The sequence below is a fragment of the Molossus molossus genome, unplaced genomic scaffold (genome assembly GCF_014108415.1).
Source record: "Molossus molossus isolate mMolMol1 unplaced genomic scaffold, mMolMol1.p scaffold_m16_p_4, whole genome shotgun sequence".
NCBI classification, from domain to species: domain Eukaryota; kingdom Metazoa; phylum Chordata; class Mammalia; order Chiroptera; family Molossidae; genus Molossus; species Molossus molossus.
In genome coordinates, this window is record NW_023425377.1 from 82012674 (window position 1) to 82032441 (window position 19768).

Genomic DNA, 19768 nt, shown 5'->3' on the forward strand with positions numbered 1-19768 from the left:
CAGATTCTCCCCACTTTAAAGATGAGAAATGGAGGCTCAGAGGAGTGAAATAGCTTCCCAAAGCCACACCCCTGGGAGGTACAGAGCCGGGGTGTGAACCTCATTACCTCCCCATCCTGCTTCCTGACCCAGGAAAGCCAGGTCTGGGGAGCCCCCATGGTGACAGGAGCTGGAGCCTGGCTCTCTCTGGGTTCCCACACTGTCTCCAGCCCATTCTACCTGTAGTTATTTAGTCAGCAAATGCTTCCTGCCCCAGTCACACCCTCAGGGAGTCCTGAGGTGGGAGGTGGTAGAGATGTTGGTTCAGATTCTGCTGCGCAGCCTTAGACCAGAGGCTTCCCTTCCCTGAACTGGGCACTCCATAGAATCAGTTTCCTTATCTGGAAAACAGGGATGATCACCCCTCCCCCAGTGCCCTGTTGGGCCTGAGTCCCTCTTGGGAGCTTGCAGACAGGTCTTCCCTCCCCTCTCTCAAAGGAGAAGACAGCTTAGAGCCCAGAGCTGCATTGGCACAGATTGACTCCTCAGGCCTGGAGCTGGGATCTCAGGCTCTTTGTCTTTGAGCCACCTCCCTGTGTGTCCTCCAAGCCTGTCTGCTGAATGCCACAGGGGGCAGCCTATGACTCAGGCCTGAATCCCGGGAAGCATCACCTTCCTGTATCTCCTCTGAGACCTGCCACTTTCCCCTTTCCATACAGCATGTTCCGGGGGGGGGGGGGGGGGAGGCAGAGAGGACTGAGGGAGACTGAAGACTGAGGCCACACAGTGTGAAGTGGCACGACTTAGGGTGGGCGGGGCAGGTGGATACCCTCTGGGTCCCCTTCCCCAGCTTGGGTCTGAAACCTGCAGCCTCCTCATCTCTGATTCTAGGGAGGCTACAGCTCAGAGTTTGGGGGAGTCCTGGGGGCGCTGCCACACCTGTCAGTCACAGGGCTCTGCAGAAGAGGCAGAGGTTTGTTGACTTGAAGAGGTTCTTGTTTGGAGCCAGAGCTGGTGGCCTCCCTGCTCCTGCCCCTTTCAGGGTGGGTTCTGTGGCAGCCCACAGGGCAGGTGTTCTGGATCAGCCCCAGGTACTTTTCCCCTCTGGGCCTCAATTTCCCAGCCCCCTTAGGTGATGGGGTGAGGGAATAGGCTGAGCTAGGCTGTGGTCTAGGTTCTGGGGTTCACTTCAAGGCCTGGCAAGGCCTCCCCCTGGCTGAGTCTCTTTCCTCACCAGTAGCGGCTTTTGGGAAATGATGACCAACACTTACATCACACATGCTTAGGCCCTGTTCGAAGTACTTTGCAAATAGTAACTCTGATGTTGTGATGCCCATGGACCACTGAGGAGAAGGAGGCAGAGGGGTTTGAATACTTGCCAGAAGTCACAAAGCAGGAAATGTTGGTACCAGGATTTGAACCCTGATTGAGTGGCTCTAGATTAGTGTCCGAGTTGCTTAGCACAGGCAACGGCACAGAATAAACTCTGCATTCTCTCCCAGTGCAACTTGGAGGAGAGACCCTGCCCCCAGCTAGGCAAGGGTGAGTGGGGATTGAAGCCCCCAATTCCCAGCTCAGCCTGACACTGCTGTCCTTATAGACCCTAACTGGTCACTTCCCTTTCCTGGGCCCCACTGTCCCTGTCTGGTCAATGGAGGAAGGTGGCTGAGGCCCCTGAGGCCCCCACTGCAGAAAGGAGTGCTGTTTCTAGGAGTCATCCTTCCTGTAAGCTGTCCATTTGTCTGGCAAATTGTCATTAAAAACCCCAGCATCTTGGAGACACTGCAGGGCTAAGACCAAAACAACCCTTCCAACCACAGCTCCAGGCCCAGCAGGGGCAACGGAATCACCCAAATACTTGTTCTAGGGCACTCTTCATGATAGCCATAATTGGGGTTCAGCAGGCTCTGTCAGGCTGTGATACAGGAGCTGGCCCAGGCAGTGGTGAGGTGATGCATCACCCTGGCAGACTGTGTGGCCATGCTGGTAAGTGTTGCCCCAGCACAAAGGGAAGCTCAGTGTTTTCTGGGTGAGCAAGTCTGAGACAGGCCTCTTGGAGTCATGGCCCCCTCGGAGCCTTGTTTTGCTTATGTGGACCATGGGACTCTAAACCCCACCTCACTCCAAAGTCCAGTGATTTGTTGGAGGGGTGGGGCCTCCATCTGGCCACATTATCTTTCTGACTCTTCACAAACTGAGACTGAATGTGGGACTGGTCAGCCATGGGTTCCAGAAGGGGAAACTGAGGCTGAGGGGGAGGAGAAAGAGTGAGGAAGCAGGGGGATTAGGGCTGGCAGATCACAAGGTGGAGGGAGGATCCCAGAGGGACTTTGGGATCTTAGGAGCTGCCAGGCCTGGGATTGCCTTGGTTTCTCCATCTGTGGATAGCACACTGGTGCCCTCTCCTCTCTCCTCCAACCACATTTTCCTGTTACAGTTCTTACTCACCTGTGTACCTCTCTGTTGGCACCCCTCTGGTGGGCTGCATCACAAACTGGGCGCTGCATCCTTTGGTCACAGCTGTGTCCCCAGGGTCTGGATCATTGTCCAGCATCCAGTATGTGCTCAATAAACATCTGTCCATGAAATGGAGGCGCAGCCTCCTCCCTGGCTTCTGGGGTGGCTGCACAGAGCGAAGCCCATTCACCAGGAGGAGTGGGGCTTAGATTCTGGGTCCTTATTTCCAGAAGGAAACCTTCACCTTTCTCGTTTACAAATGGGGGGCAGGAGGGCAGGAAGAGTTGGGGGAAGGATGTTAGAGCCTGGCACTGAGAAAGTGCTCAATAATAAATCCAGATGCAGTTATTATTACTGCTATTATTTTATTCATCATCATAAGTCGGGAAAGCAGCTCACCAGAGAAAGGGCCTGCAGCACGTATGGGTCTGCGCCCCTCCCCAAATGAACTGAGGCAGTAGCTTGGGGTTTCCGTTCCCCCTGCTCCCCCATCCACAGGCACCAGTGCTAGGGGTGGTCAGCAAACCTCGATCACCTGCTTTCCCTCTCACCTACCCTCGTCAGCTCTTTGGGTCCCTGCGAGGCTCCTGGGTACGACCGGCCCCGGGGTGTCGCGCTGGTGTGCCGCGAGGCGGGGGCACACAAGTGGGGGGGTGCGGGTGGGGGCGGGAGCGGGAGCGGCGTCTGTACTAGGGAGAATACGGCGGCGCCGCGGCCCGGTAGGGCGGTTTCCCGCCGCGGCGGGTGAATGAGTCCGACTGCGCTGCTGCCGCCGCCCTTGTGGAAGCTGAGGCCGCGTCCCCCACCCCAGCCTCGGAGTCTTCGTGCCGAGACCCCCGCGAGTCCACGGAATAGTCTTAGCCTCTGCCACCACCCCGGGCAGGTGAGTTTAGGGACCCTGCCACGTTCCGTGGGGGCTGCTAGGACCCCACCCCCACCCCAAGCTGAGTTAACAGGGGGTGGGGGAGACCGAGTGGAGGCTTCAGCCAGCTGCGCTGTGGGTCCCCAGACTCCTCTCCTCTCCCTTCCCCCACTCCGCTTGCTAGGACCCTCAGCCCAAGAAGCCACAGGTGGGTGGGAGCCTAAGGGGGGGGCGGAGCTGGGATACCTGGGGGTCCACCCACACCCTGAGGTGTCGTCCCTGTAGACTGAGCGTGAAACCCTTTAAAAAGCGCTTTGAGATCCTCGAAACGGGGTTGGGGGCAGGAGAGGGGCCGCTCTCCCCTGGGAGCTTCCCTAGAGTCAGAGCACCACCCCCACCTTCCTCGCTTTGCTTGGGTGCTTGGAAGTTAAGCACGATCCCTCTGGGGAGGGAAGGGAGGGGCAAGCCTACTCCACCCCCGCCCCGGACCCTGCGGGACCGGGCCCCGTCCCAGAGGCTCCCCCAGACAGGTGCCAGAACCCCTCTTTCAGCACCCCCCCCCCCAAGTGCATGTAGGCCTGCATCTCCTGGCCTCTGGTTTTTCCTCCAGACTCCGCAGACCCCTCCTGGCCTTCTGCCTGCTGCCCCCATGAAGAAAACCAACATGTGGTTCCTGGAGCGGCTTCGGGGGTCCGGGGACAACGGTGCTACTGGGGGCGAGGCAGGGGACAAGGCCTCCAAGGGGCCTCTGTACAGCAACGTGCTCACACCCGACAAGATCCCCGACTTCTTCATCCCCCCTAAACTGCCAGCCAGCCCCGCGGAGCCTGAAGGGCAGGCTGAGCTGGGCCCGGCTGCAGAGCAGAACCTGGCCTCTGCTTCGCCCCGCCGAGCCCCCCGGAGCCCCCGGCTGCCTGCCAAGTTGGCAGCCGAGAGCAAGAGCTTGCTGAAGGCGGCCACCCGGCATGTGATCCAGATTGAGAGCGCTGAGGACTGGCCCGCTGAGGAGGCTGCCACCAACTCGGACCCCCAGGCCCAGGGTGCCATGTCCCTGCCCTCAGTGCCCAAGGCCCAGACGTCCTACGGCTTCGCCACGCTGGCAGAGAGCCCCCATACACGGCGCAAGGAGTCCCTATTCCACAGCGAGCATGGGGCCCTGGCCCAGGTGGGGTCCCCGGGAGCCCGGCGCCGCCGGGGAGGTGTCAAGGCCAATGGGGGCGATGGCGTGTCCAGGGAGGCTGGCGGGGCCCTCATGAGCCCCAGCCGCTACTTCAGTGGTGGGGAGAGTGACACGGGGTCCTCGGCCGAGTCCTCCCCATTTGGGTCCCCTCTGCTCTCGCGCTCCGTGTCGCTGCTCAAAGGCTTCGCCCAGGACAGCCAGGCCAAGGTGAGCCAGCTCAAGCATTCCGTGGGCCGCCATGGCTCCTTGTCGGCTGACGACAGCACACCGGACACCAGCCCTGGGGCCCGGCGCCGCCTGACTCGCAGGGCCACCCCGGAGCCGTGCCCTGAGCCGGGCCAGGTGCCCCGCGCGGAGCACGCCGTGCGCATGGGCACGCGGGGCAGCGTGCGGCTGCTGGCCGAGTACGAGGCGGCTCAGGCGCGCCTGCGTGTGCGCCTGCTGGCCGCAGAGGGCTTGTACGACCACCTCTGCGACGCCCGAAGCATCAACTGCTGCGTGGGCCTGTGCCTGGTTCCTGGAAAGCTCCAGAAACAGCGCAGCACCATCATTAAGAACAGCCGCCACCCTGTCTTCAATGAGGACTTCTTTTTTGATGGCCTCGGGCCGGCCAGCGTCCGAAAACTGGCCCTCAGGATCAAGGTGGTCAACAAGGGTAGCAGCCTCAAGCGGGACACGCTGCTGGGGGAGAAGGAGTTGCCCCTGACCTCCCTGCTCCCCTTCTTGTAAAGGCCCCTTGCTGCCCACCCTCCATTCCTCCCGCAGGTGCCGAGGGGAGACTCCACCTCCCCTCCCCACTCAGATTCTGACAGGCAGGAGACCATTTGGTCGCACCAGGGCCTGGGAGGGGGAGATGGGTGTAAACTAAGGCTGGGCTGGTCCCTGATGCTGCAGCTGTAGCCAGGGCTTTTCTGGGTTGCTGGATGGTGACCAGGATACTATTTTTCATGGATTAAGTTTTTTGAAGGAGGAAGATAGGGGCTGTCAGGGAAGAGAGGGCCATTTGCAGAGCTGAACATTGCTCCTGTGCCCCAAGTTCCATGCCCCTTGAGGTGGTCTCACCCCTTTTAGAATTCTGGAAAGGGGTTCTCAGGCAGCTGGTAACCTGTGCCAGGAGGTGGCCGAAGGTGGATCACAGACCTAGAGGTCTCCATTCCTGAAACTGAGTTGAATCTTTTCTTGTGTTGCATGAGTGTTCTTCCCCAGGCCCACCAGATGCAAAGCAGTGCCAGGCCCGTGGTTCTGCTGACAGTGCCCCATGGGGCTCTGGGAGACAGCTGCGCTGTGGAGCTCACTGTACAGGAAGTCCCAGAAGAGGAAAATGGGAGCAATGGCTCCTCTTCTGTCCCTGGAGCCAGACAGTGGTCCCGTGGGCTGTTTCCCTCCAACACCTCTCTGCTTGCTTTTCGGGCACAGACCTGCCTGGCTGGTCCACTGCACCTGTTTAGGACCCCTCTGTCCTGCTGGGGCATCTGGAGCCTCCTTCCCCTGGAGAGGGATGCTCAGAAGGCACCCAGGGAGCAGCCCCCTCACCCATGGCCCCATTCTCCCATCCCCCCCAGGCTGCCACCCTCTCACCTCCTGCCCAGCACCCTTGGCAGCTGGCCACCAGGAAGTGATGCCCATTGACTGATGGGGCTTTTACTCCACATGTGTAAATAGGTTTTGATTAGGGTGGATGGGACAAGGGGACAAAGGGGAGGGCTGGTGGGACCCTAGTTGTGGCTTTTCGTGCTGCTAAGTGGCTGCATGGGTTTGCTTGTTGTGTCAGCATGTGGGTCCTTGAATGATTTTTGTGGAGGTTTTCCAGCTCAATGAAACAAATGGTACCGTTTGAAGCAGGAGCCAGTGAGGCCAGGCCTGCTCTGCCCCTTCACTTCTGGGTATGGATGGGCCAGGGCAGCCCCTTGGGATTCTGGGGTGCTCCTCCCTGTCCAGACATTGTCCCTCCTGACTAAGTTTCCAAGTCCCACTGGGAGAGAGGTGAAGAAGCATATTACCCCCAGTGCACCCTGCAGACTGAGATGGAGGGGCCCTTGGAGCTGAGGTCTCTTTCATTGCCCCCTCTGGTCTCTGTCCTGTGCCTGCTCCTTCATGCTCCTGCTCTTGCCTTCACAGGGGCTCCTCCCTTCACTCTGAAACCTGGGGACCACCCAGGCCAGGCTTGTGGGCGACAGAGGGCCCTGCACAGAGTTAGATGCTGGGAGCTCACATCCCTCCCCTTCTCTCGCCCTTCCCCTACTTCCTCTGGGGCCTCCCATTTTTATGTGTCCCTGCACTGTTTCATATCTTTGTGTTCGAAATTGACAGTGGGTGAACCTTTAAGACATCCTCCCTGCGTGTGTTTGTTTATAAATGCTGTTTTTAGTGCAATAAAGGTGTTTCGGGAATGCGGGGGTGGAGATCTGCCTTCTTTAATAACTAGAGAAATTTTGTCTTGAATTCCAAGTAGCATGACAGGAGCCTTCAAGATCGAAGTCCTCAACCCTTTCAGACCGTCTTCTTGGGGTGAAGGCAAGGAAACAGGATTGCACAGAGTGATGCCTTGGGGCCCCCCAGGCCCTGTTATAACAGCAGCTGGCATTCACTCAGCAGGTGCCTGTGGGCACTGCTCTTACCCTCCATCTACACGAATGGCCTTCACAGCAGCCCTGGGGAAGGCTGTCCACATTCTCATCTCACAGGTTCGGTAACCTGCCCAAGGCGGCCTAGGTAACAGGAGCCAGGACTTGACCCCGTGCCCTCCCTGCAGCCACCAAGGAGAGAATTGGTAGGATCTGCCCCTTCTGGGCTCTGGCCCTCCGGGGGACAAAGGCTAGACATGTGGTGCCATCACTAATGGGGACCCCATTATGTCCCATCAGCTGTCAACACAGGAGCACCCCCACTGACCTGACCCTCATTCTCATCTGGTCTGCCCCAGCCCCTGTGATCAGCAGGAATCAGAAAGCAAGTGTGTCAGCCAGAGCCAGTCTCCACCCCTTTGTCCCCCTCACATCCCCCAGGGCAGGCTGTGTCTGTCCCCACAGGGCCTCCAGTGCAGGGCTGTTTCCTGCTCTGACCCAGGCCTGCTCCTTCCTCTCTCCTTATCCCCACTGGGGTACAGACTGCCAGGCCATCATGAAGCACCAGGAACCTTTGTGCAGGGTTGGGGTCCTGAACAGCCCTCTACTTGCTGACAATTGCCAGATGAGCCGCGCTAACGAGGCCTGGTCGGGACCTAGGATGTGTTGCCAGGGCAACCGGGCGCCTTCTCTCCTCTTTCCCACCAGCCACTCATCACTGGGCAGCCTGTGTGTGCATGTGGGATTGCGTGTCTATGTGTGTGTATATGTGTGGATATGTATGTGCACACACACAACAGTGTGCTTCTGCACATGTGTAACTGCATGTGTGCTTTATGTACATGCATGTGCCTGCTAGTGTAGCGACGTGCATGTGAGAGTGCAGTCATGTTTGTGCACAGGTGTCATAGTGTGGGCATAACCAAGTGAGTGCTTGTATGCACACAAGTGTAGCTGTGTGTGTCAGCATATGTGTGTGTGTGTGTGTGTGCTTGCATTTCTTTGTGGGCTGTACATGTGTTTTTCTCTGTGCACCCTTGTACATATATGTAACCATGTGAGTGTGTGCATATATTGCTGTGTAACTGCACATATGTGTCACCATGTATGTGTGCTTGTGTGTGTGTGCTGTGGCTGCCCTGGGCCTCAGAATGCCCAAAAGGACATAATGGGACCAGTGGCTCCAGAAGGCCCCCTCTCTCCTCTCTCCATGCTGGTTCTTCACTGGGAGCACCCTAGTCTATGTCCTCTCACTCGGCCTTTGGGTCTTGACCCACTGCCTCTTCGTCAGGGCAGCCCCCACCCCGACGAGGTGAGATCCTTTTTACTGCCTTACATGATGTTATTTGCACCTGCAGCATCCCAGTGCTTAAAGGAAGCATTGGCACTCTCCTTCCAGCCCAGCCACCATCCCGAGTCTTCCTACTTTCAAAAGGGCTGTGGGCATCCAGGGCCACCACTAGCAGTAGACACCTCATTTGGTGCAAACCACAAAATAGTGCCCTTTTCTCAGAGTGGAGCCAGCACAGTGGACAACAGAGCCAAGAGATGAGGAGTTAATGCCTGGAGATCTTGTGGGCACCTGGATCCAGCTGTACCTGAAGTCCGTAACTACACCATTTCAGTTCAGAAGGGCAAAAAAGTCCTTTCTTTTTAAAAAAATTTATTAATTTGGTTTTGTTACAGATGTTTCTCATTTTGCCCCCATTGACACCCCTTCAAGTCCTTCCTTAGCTTAAGCCAGTTTGACTTTCTTTTTATCATTTGCTGCCAAGGAACACTTATACAATGAGTCTTTCATATGAGGATGGAGGAAAAGCACTGAGCTAGGTATGCCTCCGTCTGACAGGAAGGAAGGCAGCATCCTGAAGCCAGGGATTTGTACAGCCTAGAGAGCTGGAGCACGTGGCCCTGGAGTGAGGGAGCGAGCATTAATTAAAGGGGGCTTTGCAGAAGGAGCAGAAATTGAAACTGGGACAAAGTACTGGGGTAGCAGGTTCATTCTAGAGGTAAAGTGAAGGGTCTTGGGAATCCAGCCGACTGGCGCTTCCATCTGCTCCACCTCAGCCTCGGCTGCACTGCTCGCCCCAGTCTGTCCACTGCCTTCTCCTGCTGCCCTGCTTGGAAACTGTCCATGGCTCATCATGGCGCCACACCTTCCTTGTACATGCCCTGCACAGAAGCCTTGTACATGCCCTCCATACGCCCTTTCTGGAGCCTTTGCTTGTGCGGTCGCCTCCCCAGGACATCTAGGGGACTGCAAATCTGAATCCTGACTTGCCTGGTGAGCATTCCATGGTGGAATTCCAGCCCAGGACTTTCCACTCCACAAAGGAGTGTGGCCGTGGGTGAGTCACAAGCTTGTGTGGGTCTCAGGCTCCCCATGAGCAATGCTTCAGCCCTGGTGACGAAGCTCAGGCTCATGTGTGGAAAGAGCTTATGTATAGGCACGTTCTGTGGAAGCAGGCACAACATAGCAATGAGAATAGAATCACATTGGGATGATAATCATAGACAACCATCAGACCCACTGAGGCCTGGAGCTTCCTTGGCCTCCCTGTGCTGGGGGCCTTTCTCCTGCACCTGGCCCTCTGTCCAGCCGCTTGCACCCCCTTCTTGCAGTGTGGGATTCAATTAAGCTTTTGTTTTCTTCTCAGCTCTTCTGAGAGTGGGAGGGAGGGGCTGCCTGCATCTGGGTCTGCTGACAGGAGGAGAAAAATGACTTCAATAAAAAGGAACCGCTGCAGAGGGAGACCTTCATGAGCATGCGCTCCCTCTGCACCAGGAGTAAAACCATTTCCCCTCATGGAGCGCAGGAGCATGGGGTGGGTGTCCAGCGTTGTCCTAGAGAAAGAAGATATCCACCAAGAAGGGCTCCTGGTGGCTAACAGGGCTCAAATGTATAAATAGAGCCTAGTAGCCATTGTGAAACCCTGGCCTCTTATACAGACTACACTTCAGGGAGAAGCCTGCGTTGAACTGCCTGCCTGCTGCCTGAGCCAGCTCTTATACAGGAGTTTCTGGGATTGTATTTCAACCAATAGGGCTGAGGTTTTCCCTGTCAATTGGAGCTGTGCAACTATAGCTCCCGTAGCATCTTTACTGACCAATCAGGGTGGCTCCATTCCAATCAATCAAGACAGTGCTTTTAGGACCAATCAAACTGTGAGGTTTGAGTCCTTATTTGCATGAAGATGGACCAATCTGGAACCAGGGGCCTGGACTACTGTCTATATAAGTCAACTCCCCTATGGCTGGAGTGGGAGTACATTTTCCCTTTCCATTGAGGCCTGTGTTTCCTTGGCTGGAACTGAACCACCAAAGAATCTTGATGGAACAGAGCTGTCTAGCTAGACAGGGACCTTGCCAGATGGCCATGTTACTCTGGTGCTGTCCCACTTTTGAGCTGTTACACTACAGAGCTGTTTGCACTGAATAAAAGTTTCTTTCACCACATCCCAAATTGGGGGTTCTGGTTGATGTAGAATTGGCATCAATGACCATGGGTTGACATCAGTTGCAAAAATGCGAGTCCTAGCTTCGCGGCTCACAGCTGGCTGCCTGGCTCTCTGGGCCTCAATTAACCCTCCCCCTGGTCAACGGAGATGTTACAGACACTTCCCTCCCGGGTTATATAAGTTATGTGTACGCACTGCATGGCCCATACCGGGAGAGGATGACCCAGTAAGTCTGTGTCTGGACTCTGCAGACTCCATTCATACATGGGGAAACTGAGGCATAAGGAGGCAAAGTGACATGCCCAGAGTCACCCAGCTGGCAGGTGGCAGGATGACGATTTGAACCAGGGCTTGTGCAGACCCCAAGCCCTCAAGCTCACTAGTACTGCTTTCCCTTGTCCCGCAGACTCCTGCTCCCCTTAGAGGCCTTGTACATTACACCCTGCCTGGACAACACAGCCTGGTTTGAATTCTGACAGATCACTTTCTTTGCTGTGACTCAGTTTCCTTTCCAGTACCCTGTATCCTACTCTGTGCTGGTGGGGATGGGGGTAAGGGCTGACTTGGCACTCACATGGCCCTCAAACCTGGAGCTGGGAGCACGGCAGGCTCAATGGAGGCATGCAGACCCCATTGTGGGGTCTGCGGGGTGAGGCTCTGCCCTATCTTCTCTGACTGGCAGGGAATCTGACCTTGCCCAGAGACTGAGGATGTAAAACCTCTGGGATGTGCTGAGATTGGATGTGGGAAACGAGGAGTGGGGAATGAGGGGTGGGGGAGGGATGGTGACTCCATTGATGCCTCTCTTTCAGCCCCACTCGGTCCCACCCACAAGCAAACCCAGAAAACTGAACCATCTTTGCAAAGAACAAACTACTACACACAACAACCTGGATGAACGTCAGCACTGATGTTGAGTGAAGCAGCTGAACACAAAGAACACATTGTACAATTCCATTTATAAGAGAAGTTCAAGAACAGGCAACATAATCTACGATGATGGAAGTCGGATGGCCACCTGGGGAGTGGTGACCAGAAGGGGGATGAAGATGGCCTCTGGGGAGCTGTCATTGTCAATATTTTCATCTGGGTGGTTTTTCCTGTGGTGAGTTTATTTATAAATGCTCAGTGAGCTCATAAGGGTCAAGTACTTGGAATATACTTTTTAAATTTCTTACAACTCAGTAACAAAAAACAAATGGTGCAATTAAAAAATAGGCAAAGGACCTGAATAGACATTTACCAAAGAGAAATGGCCAACAAGCCCATGAAAAGATGCTCAATGTCCTGGCCAGTTTGGCTCAGCGGTTGGAGCATCAGCCTGTGGACCAATGAGTCACCGGCTCGGTTCCGGTCAAGAGTATGTACCTCGGTTGTGGTTCATCCTCAGCCCTGGTCGGGGTCGTGAGGGAGGCAACCAGTTGATGTGTCCCTCTCATATCGATGTTTCTCTCTCTCTCCTTTTCTCTCCCTCTCTCCCCCTCCCACTCTATCTGAAGATAAATAGAAAAATATCTTCAGGTGAGGATTAAAAAAAAAGAAAAGAAAAGATGCTCAATGTCATTAGTCATCAAGAAAATGCAAATCATAAGACGATACCACTTCATACCCATAGGTTGGCTGTGATCAAGAAAATAAAAAATAACAAATGTCCATGACGATGTGGAAAAATTGGAAGCTTACGTACTGCTAGTGAGAATATAAAATGGTGCACTTGCTATGGAAAACAGACCGACAATTCCTCAAAAAGTTCCACATGGAATTACCATGTGACCCAGCAATTCCACTCTTAGGTATACCCAAAAGAATTAAAAACTGTTCCTCAAACAAAAACTTGTACATTAATATTCATAACAGCATTATTCACAGTAGCCAAAAAGTGGAACTAGCCTAAATATCCATCAATGAATGAATGGATAAATGGTACATTCATACAATGGAACATTATTCAGCCATGAAAAGGAGTGAAGCACTGACACTTGCTACCACACGAATGAACCTTGAAACATATGCTCAGTGAGAGAAGCCAGACACAAAAGGTCACATAGTGTGTAATTCTATTTATGTGAAATGTCCAGAAGAAGCAAATCCAGACTGGCTGGTGTGGCTCAGTGGTTGAGCGTTGACCCATGCACCAAGAGACTGCCGGTTTGATTCCCAGTCAGGGCACATGCCCAGGTTGTGGGTCCAATCCCCAGTGGGGGGCATGCAGAAGGCAGTCAATTGATGTTCTCTGTCATGGATGTTTCTATCTCCCTCTCCCTCCCCCACCTCTAACATCAATAAAGAAAAAAATTTTTTTTTAGAAAGAAAAAAACATTATTAAAAACCAAAAAACAAATTCACAGGGATGGGAAGTGGGTTAGTGGTTGTCAGATAGGGAAGGGAGAGGAGAAGTGACTGCTGATGAGGACGGGGCTTCCTTTTGGGATGATGAGAATGTCCAGGAATCAGAGAGTGGTAGTGGTTGCACATCATGGATGTAGTAAATGACACTGAATGACTCACTTTAAAATGTTTAATTTTATGACTTTAATTTTTTTAAAAGTTCACTGTGCTTGATATACTTATGATTTGTACACTTTACTATAAATTATATTTCAATAGAAAGGATATGAAAATTTCCCCAGAACCTGCCCCCCCCCCCCTTTTTGGTCCTTGCTGGGCCCAACTATCTGCCCCCACCATCCCACCTGGACCAGCACAGTCCCCTCCATCCTGGTGTCCTGGCGCTGCGCACAGCCTGTTCTTCCTCTCAGCCACCAGAGGGCGCCTGTGAACATTTAAGTCAGGTTTGGCTTTTGAATCACACAGCCTGTTCTCCTGGCAGTAGATACAAGAGGGCGACAGTGAGCACTGAGTGGGCAGGGTCCTGCTCTGCCCACTGCCTCCACGGCCCCCACGTCCCACGGGGTAAAAGCCCAAGTTTACCAGAGCCCACAGGGCCCTGCACGGCCTGCCCTGTCACCTCTTTACCCTCCCCCGCCCCCATTCCACTCCAGCCACATGGGTCTCCCTGCTGTTCCTCCAACACGCCAGGCACTGTCCACCCTTATGGCTGTGTTCTCCTCCTGATGTGCCCTTTCCCAGACTTCCATGGTACCCTCACCATTGAAAGGCTTTCCCCGGGCATCCATCCAAAATGCCCCTCACACCCCTTTTCTTCCTACCCTTCTTTATTTTCTTCCTAGCACTCTAGGAGGGCCACCTCCCTCCTGTCATTCCAGGACTAGAACAATACTTGGCACATAGTGGGTGCTTGACAAGTGTTTGCTGAATGAACGACCCAGTGAATGATGATCACAAAGCTAAGCTGCTGCATTTTCCTGAGTTATCGACAAGGGGCGGGGAGAGGGCAGAGGCCCAGCCTCCTCCGACCTCCAGAGGCAGCTGCAGACCCTCCACTCCCACTCCCAGGCTCTCCCTCAGGTGACTGGGAAGGGCTATTTGTTACTGCCTGTTGGTCCACCTGAGTGTTTTAACTGCACAATAAGAAGGGTGAGCTGATGGGTGAGCCAACATAAAATTACAAGTGGAAGCAGCCGATCTGTGGGTGCCCGCTCAGCCCACGTGGGCCTTCATGTGTCTGCCTTTGTGTTGGGTAGGACAATGGTTTCAAGGTCAGGGCAGTTCTAAATGTTATTACTAAATGTTATTAGTAAGTGTTATTCTTGCTAAATGTGAAAATGTAGTGCAGTATTTCGCAGACCAGTTGTAAACAGGATGAGCTGACAGGAACTCACTGAGATGAAAGTAGCCAACGACAAAGAAGAAATCAACATGGAGTTGACCAAATAGTGTATATGAGCAATGGCTAAGCCTCCCTTCTAGGAGACAGAGCTTTGGATATGAATCCTCTGTCTCCTTTACTTGCTGCAAGTAAATAAAACTACCTTACAACAGCCACATCTTGTTCTTGAATAGAGCACCCCAGGTGGTGAACTCTGTGAATTCCCTAACACTAGCACCGCCCTCTTTGGAGGCCAGAGAAGCCCTCCTATGCAGGGGTACACCTGGTACAGGCATCTACCCACACACAGGGTGGCAGGCAGGTCCTGTAAAGCCACAGCCCCGATGTAATGGGGTCTCCTTCCCTGCCCTCTCACTCCACTCTGGCCTCACTGTTCGCATGAGGTCCCTTGGGCTCCAACATCCCTCACCTCTGGGCCTTTACTCTTTCTGTGCCCCCTGCCAGGGCTCTGTCCCCAGACCCCAGAGTTTCCTCCTTCCCATCTGTGTGCAAAGTTCCTTTCACAGTAAGTTCCCCATTACCTCCTTTTTAACCTGCACCCACGCCACCTTGTGTCCCTGCAGACTTTCTTTCCCTTGTGTATGTGGTCATCTCCCTGTTAAGAAGTCAACTCCTGACCTGGTTGGTTTGGCTCAGCGGTTGGAGCGTCGGCCTGCGGTCCAGAGAGACCCGGGTTCGTTCCCGCTAAGGGCACGTACTTCGGTTGCAGTTTGTCCCCGGCCCTGGTTGGGTCGTGCAGGTGGCGGCCACTTGATGTGTCTGTCCCTTTCACGTTGATGTTTCTCTCTCTCTCCCACTCTATCTGAACAAAAAGTGGAAAAATGTCCTTGGGTGAGGAGGAAAAAAAAAAAGAAATCAGCTTCTAGGCAGAGCTTTTATTGGTTTTGTTCACTACTGGGTCTACCCTCTGCCAGTGTGCACAGAATATGGACCCAATGTATGCTTAAGGTGTATGTGAGTGAATGACTGACTGTCCAGGTCCATGGGGAGCTCTTTCGGCAAGTGCCTGGATCTGGCCAGCTCCTCAGTGAGCTGAGTGGGACCCAAGGGGGTGAGGGAGCCCCACCATAGCCTCCCTGCCTGAGATGCCCTCTGTACTCAGCTCTCCTGTACCTGGTGCGGTTATCAAGATTAATATCAAAGGACTGCACATTGGGTGGCTTAAACAACAAAAACTCTCACCCTGGCCACTTTGAGCATTGACCCGCAGACCAGAGTCGCAGGTTTGATTCTGGTAAAGGGCATGTCTTGGTTGCAGTATGGTCCCCGGCCCTGGTCGGGGTCGTGTGGGGAGCGACCAATTGATATGTCTCTCTCACATTGGTGTTTCTCCCCCCCCCCCATTCTGCCTGAAAATAAATAGAAAAAATATCCTTGGGTGAGGATTAAAAAACAAAAGAAAACAAAAACAAAACAACAAAAACTTCCTATAGCTCTGGAGGCCAGAAGTCCAAGATCAAGGTGTTGGCAGGGCTGTTCCTTCTGGGGGGCCTGGGGGACACTCTGTTCCAGGCCCCCTCTGGCCTCCGGCATCCCTTGGCTCCAATCTCCACCTGTCTTCCATGGTTTCCTCCTCCATGTGTCTGTGTCCATATTTCGTTCTTCTTATAAGGATATCATTCATTGGATTTAGGGGCCACCCTCCTCTAGATTTGATTTGATTACATTTGCAAACTCCCTGTTTTCAAGTAAGGTCACAGTTACAGGTGCCGAAAATTGGGATTTGAGCACGATTCAGCCCACAACACCCTGCTTGTCCTCAGCCGTGGTGAAATCAGATCTGAGACCTGTTTAGATCTGCAGAGTCAAGTTTCTGGGGGTCCAGAACTCTGCACTTGGGATGTTATTTTCACAACTTTAAATAATTTTTTTTAATTTTTTTTTTATCCTCACTCGAGGACATTTTTTCATTTTTTATTCAGGTAGAGCGAGAGGGAGAGAGAGGAAGAGAGAGAGAGAGAAACATCGACATGAAAGGGACACATCGAGTGGTTGCCACCCACACGACCCAGCCAGGGCCAGGGACAAACTGCAACAGAAGTACATGCCCTTAGCGGGAACTGAACCCGGGCCTCTCTGGACCAGAGGCCGATGCTCTAACAGCTGAGCCAAACCAGCCAGGGCACAGCTTTAAATCTTGATATAATTTCAAACTCAGAAAATTTCAAATTAAGTACAGAAACTCCTGTCAATTCTGCCCCGATTCCCCAGTCGGCTGCATTTTGCCATTTGCTTTGTTATACCTGGATTTCCATCCACCTGTTAGCTATGTGTATACACATATATTGATATGCATTTCCTGAACCACTTAAGAAGACATTGGTGTTGTTATGCCCCTTCATCCATAAACACAGGGTCACGTATTTTTTTTGTGTGTGTTAATCCCCACCCAAAGATATTTTTCCATTGATTTTTAGATAGAGTGGAAGGGAAGGAAGGGTAGAGAGAGAGAGAGAGAAGCATTGATATGAGAGACACATTGACTGGTTGCCTCCTGCACGATCCTGACTGGGGCTGGGGATTGAACCTGCAACCCAGGTAGGTGCCCTTGACTGGGATTCAAACCAGAGACCCTTTGGTTTGAGGGCCAGTGCTCTAACCGCTGAGCCAAACCAACTAAGGTCAGAGCCACGTATTTTCTAAAAAATGATTTTTAAAAATAACCTGGTACAGTTATCAAGATTAGGAAAATTCGCATTGAAATAAACTCATATCTGACCCAATGACTAGGGGGGCCTGGGTACCTGAGCATGTTGCCATGACAACATATGCTGGCAGCCAGGCCAGCAGGCAACAGCTCAGAGGGAGGACAGCCCCCACCAAGCTTGGGGGAGGTCAGGGTTAATAGAACTTTGGGGACCACAGAGAATGAAATTCCTCCTGGTCCTCTTAGATCAATGGGGGTAGAGGAGTTAGGACTTAAAACATATCTTTTTGGGGTGACACAATTCAACCCAGTCCAAGCAGTGTAAATTCCTGGGGCCATGAGGTTTGGATATTAGCCATGTCACTGTTGGGTTAGGCAGTAGGCACCTGGTCTGCAGTTATAATCAGTTCATGTCAGGCATCTCCAAGCTGCCCCTTGTCCTGCAGGCCCTCCATGACTGCTCCATGCATAGGATGACGCCTCCCTTTGCTTCATCCCTCATGCTTCCAGGGTCACCCAACAGACTCCTTTTCCCTTGTGGACAGAGCCTGGACACTGTTTGGGCGTCCACTCCCCACCCCATGTGACTCAGAGAAACCCATCCTACCTGGGTGCTGCTGAAAATCCTCATTGGTGTCCCACCCCTTTGTTGGAGATTGGTTTATGTGTGGACAAGTGACTCCCTTCTGGCCAATGAGATATGAGGGAGGTCAGGGAGGCAGCTTTTAGAGGCCACTGCATTCCATGGCTCATGACCACTTCAACAACCTGTACTCATTCTTCATGCTGTCATCTCTTGTTCTTTCTTCTGCATCCTGTTTCCACTTATAAAGGTCCTCATGTTACACTACTAGAATAACCCAGGATCATCTCCCATCTCAAGGTCTGCCGATTAACAACCTTAATTTCCTCTGAAACCTTGACTCTCCCTTGACACGCAACAAAACATAGTCAAAGGTTCTGTGGATTTGGATGTGGAAATCTTTGGGGGTTGTTATTCTGCTGACCACAGAAGGTTTCTGTGTTCCTAAGAGGGAGGCCCAAGAAAGTGGTCCCTTTCTGCCTGTGACCATTACAGCTTCATGATGAGGTGTCTGGAGCAGCTGCAGCCATATTGGTGCCCATCTAAGGAGGAATACAATGCGAAAGGAGGCAAAGCCAAAATAATCACAGAGCAGCAGAATGGAGTCCAGGAGCCTTGGGCCCATCAGAGGCAGGCTTTTTAGTTGCTTACTGTCAAAGGTATCTACAGAGCAGAATTGCAGCTGCCTTTTAGATGTCCTGGAAAGAGAACCTCTCTCTCTCTCTCTCTCTCTCTCTCTCTCTCTCGCCTACCTTTCCCAGCCTCCTTTGCAACAAAACATGGCCCTATGACTAAGTTCCAGCCAATGGGATGTGAACAAGAGTGGTTATGCCTTCCAAAGTGAGGCGTTCACAAGACCTAGAAACAATCCAAATTCCTATGAACAGTGGAATGGGCAAAAAAATTGTGGTGTATCCACTCAGTTCAGCGGAATGCTCCCAAGCAATGACAATGAACATGGATGAATCTCACAGACAGTTTTGAGCTTAAGAAGCCAGACCGAAAACATAAATACCAAAAATTTCTATTTATATAAAGTCAAAATCAGCCAAAACTAATCAATGCTCTGAGAAGTTAGGATAATGGTTATCCCTGTGGGGAGTGGGGATGGAAGACCGAAGGGTCTGGTGGCTTTGGGGCTGTTACATGGCTGTGGTCTGTTGTGAAAACTCCTACACTTAGGATACATGGTATTTGACATCAAAAAGTAAAACAGTTCCAAAAGGATGGGCCCAGCCTCTTTTCCCCTTCCATCTTGAGCTGGGCAGGCATGGACTGCAGATACCCAGACTTTTGCTAGGAAGAAATTCTTCTGGGTCTTTGCTGTAGCCATGAAACCGCTTGCCTCTGTAGGAGAAAAATAGACTCCTCATTAGGGTCTGAGAAATCGAACCCAAGTGTAGTGGCCTTTTTGGAGTCGAAGTCTCTTAAATATGAGTGAGACATGTTTTGCTATTTTAGACAAGAGCAGATGGTGTGCATTTCATCCCACTGTTACCAATTGGACATACCACACCAGGCCCTACCTACGTGATTTGTTCTCACTCAGGAACAATGGGCAGTGTCAGGGACATCTGTAGTTGTCATGCCTGGGGGTGCTGTTGGCATTGAGTGGGTAGAGTCAGGGGTACTGCTCGACCCTCCATACAGAACTATCCAACCGTCCACAGTGCCTATATGGAGAAACCCTGCTGTACGCTAAAGAACATGTAGCAGATGGAAAGGCCCCACGCCGCCTCCGGGGCTCTTCTGAGGAGCAAGACACACCATCCACACCCCTTCCGGACTCCACAGGCCTTGCTGTGTCTTCACCAGCTGAGTAGGAGGGGGGGTAGGTGACAGTCCCCAGGCCCCTTTCCCAGGACCACCATGTGGAATCACTCCCAACTCACTTACCCTTGCATTTTGGGAGAACTAATTTAGTCTCAAGCTGAGAGCTGGGCTGGGAAGCTTTACACCATGGTTTTCACTCCTTGCCTCTCCATAGGAACTGGACTGTGCTTGGAATTCAGCAGTGGAGGATTAGGTACTGAGCCCTTGTTTCTGTTTCTGCCTCCACTGAACATCCCTTCCCCAGAGTCAGGAAGGGCACCGAATCCCTCAGATTTTGCCACACACACACACACACACACACACACACACACATGCCCTTTGGTCAAGGGCCCTTCCCATCACTGCTGGATTTTGCAAATATTGAAATTTGCAAATGCTGGGGCCCTTCCAAAGGCCGCTTAATGCTCCATGCTGTGCAATCTTGGGCAATGACTTGGCCTCTCTGGGCGACATG

The 19768-nt window shown here is 52.9% G+C and overlaps 1 protein-coding gene across 1 annotated transcript; it reads left to right on the top strand.

The window, feature by feature from the left end:
- Positions 1–3947: 3947 nt before the first annotated feature.
- On the top strand, positions 3948–5207 carry C2CD4C (C2 calcium dependent domain containing 4C). Its single transcript, XM_036242082.1, has one exon. It carries the CDS (start codon positions 3948–3950, stop codon positions 5205–5207), a length of 1260 nt encoding a protein of 419 aa, XP_036097975.1.
- Positions 5208–19768: the final 14561 nt, after the last annotated feature.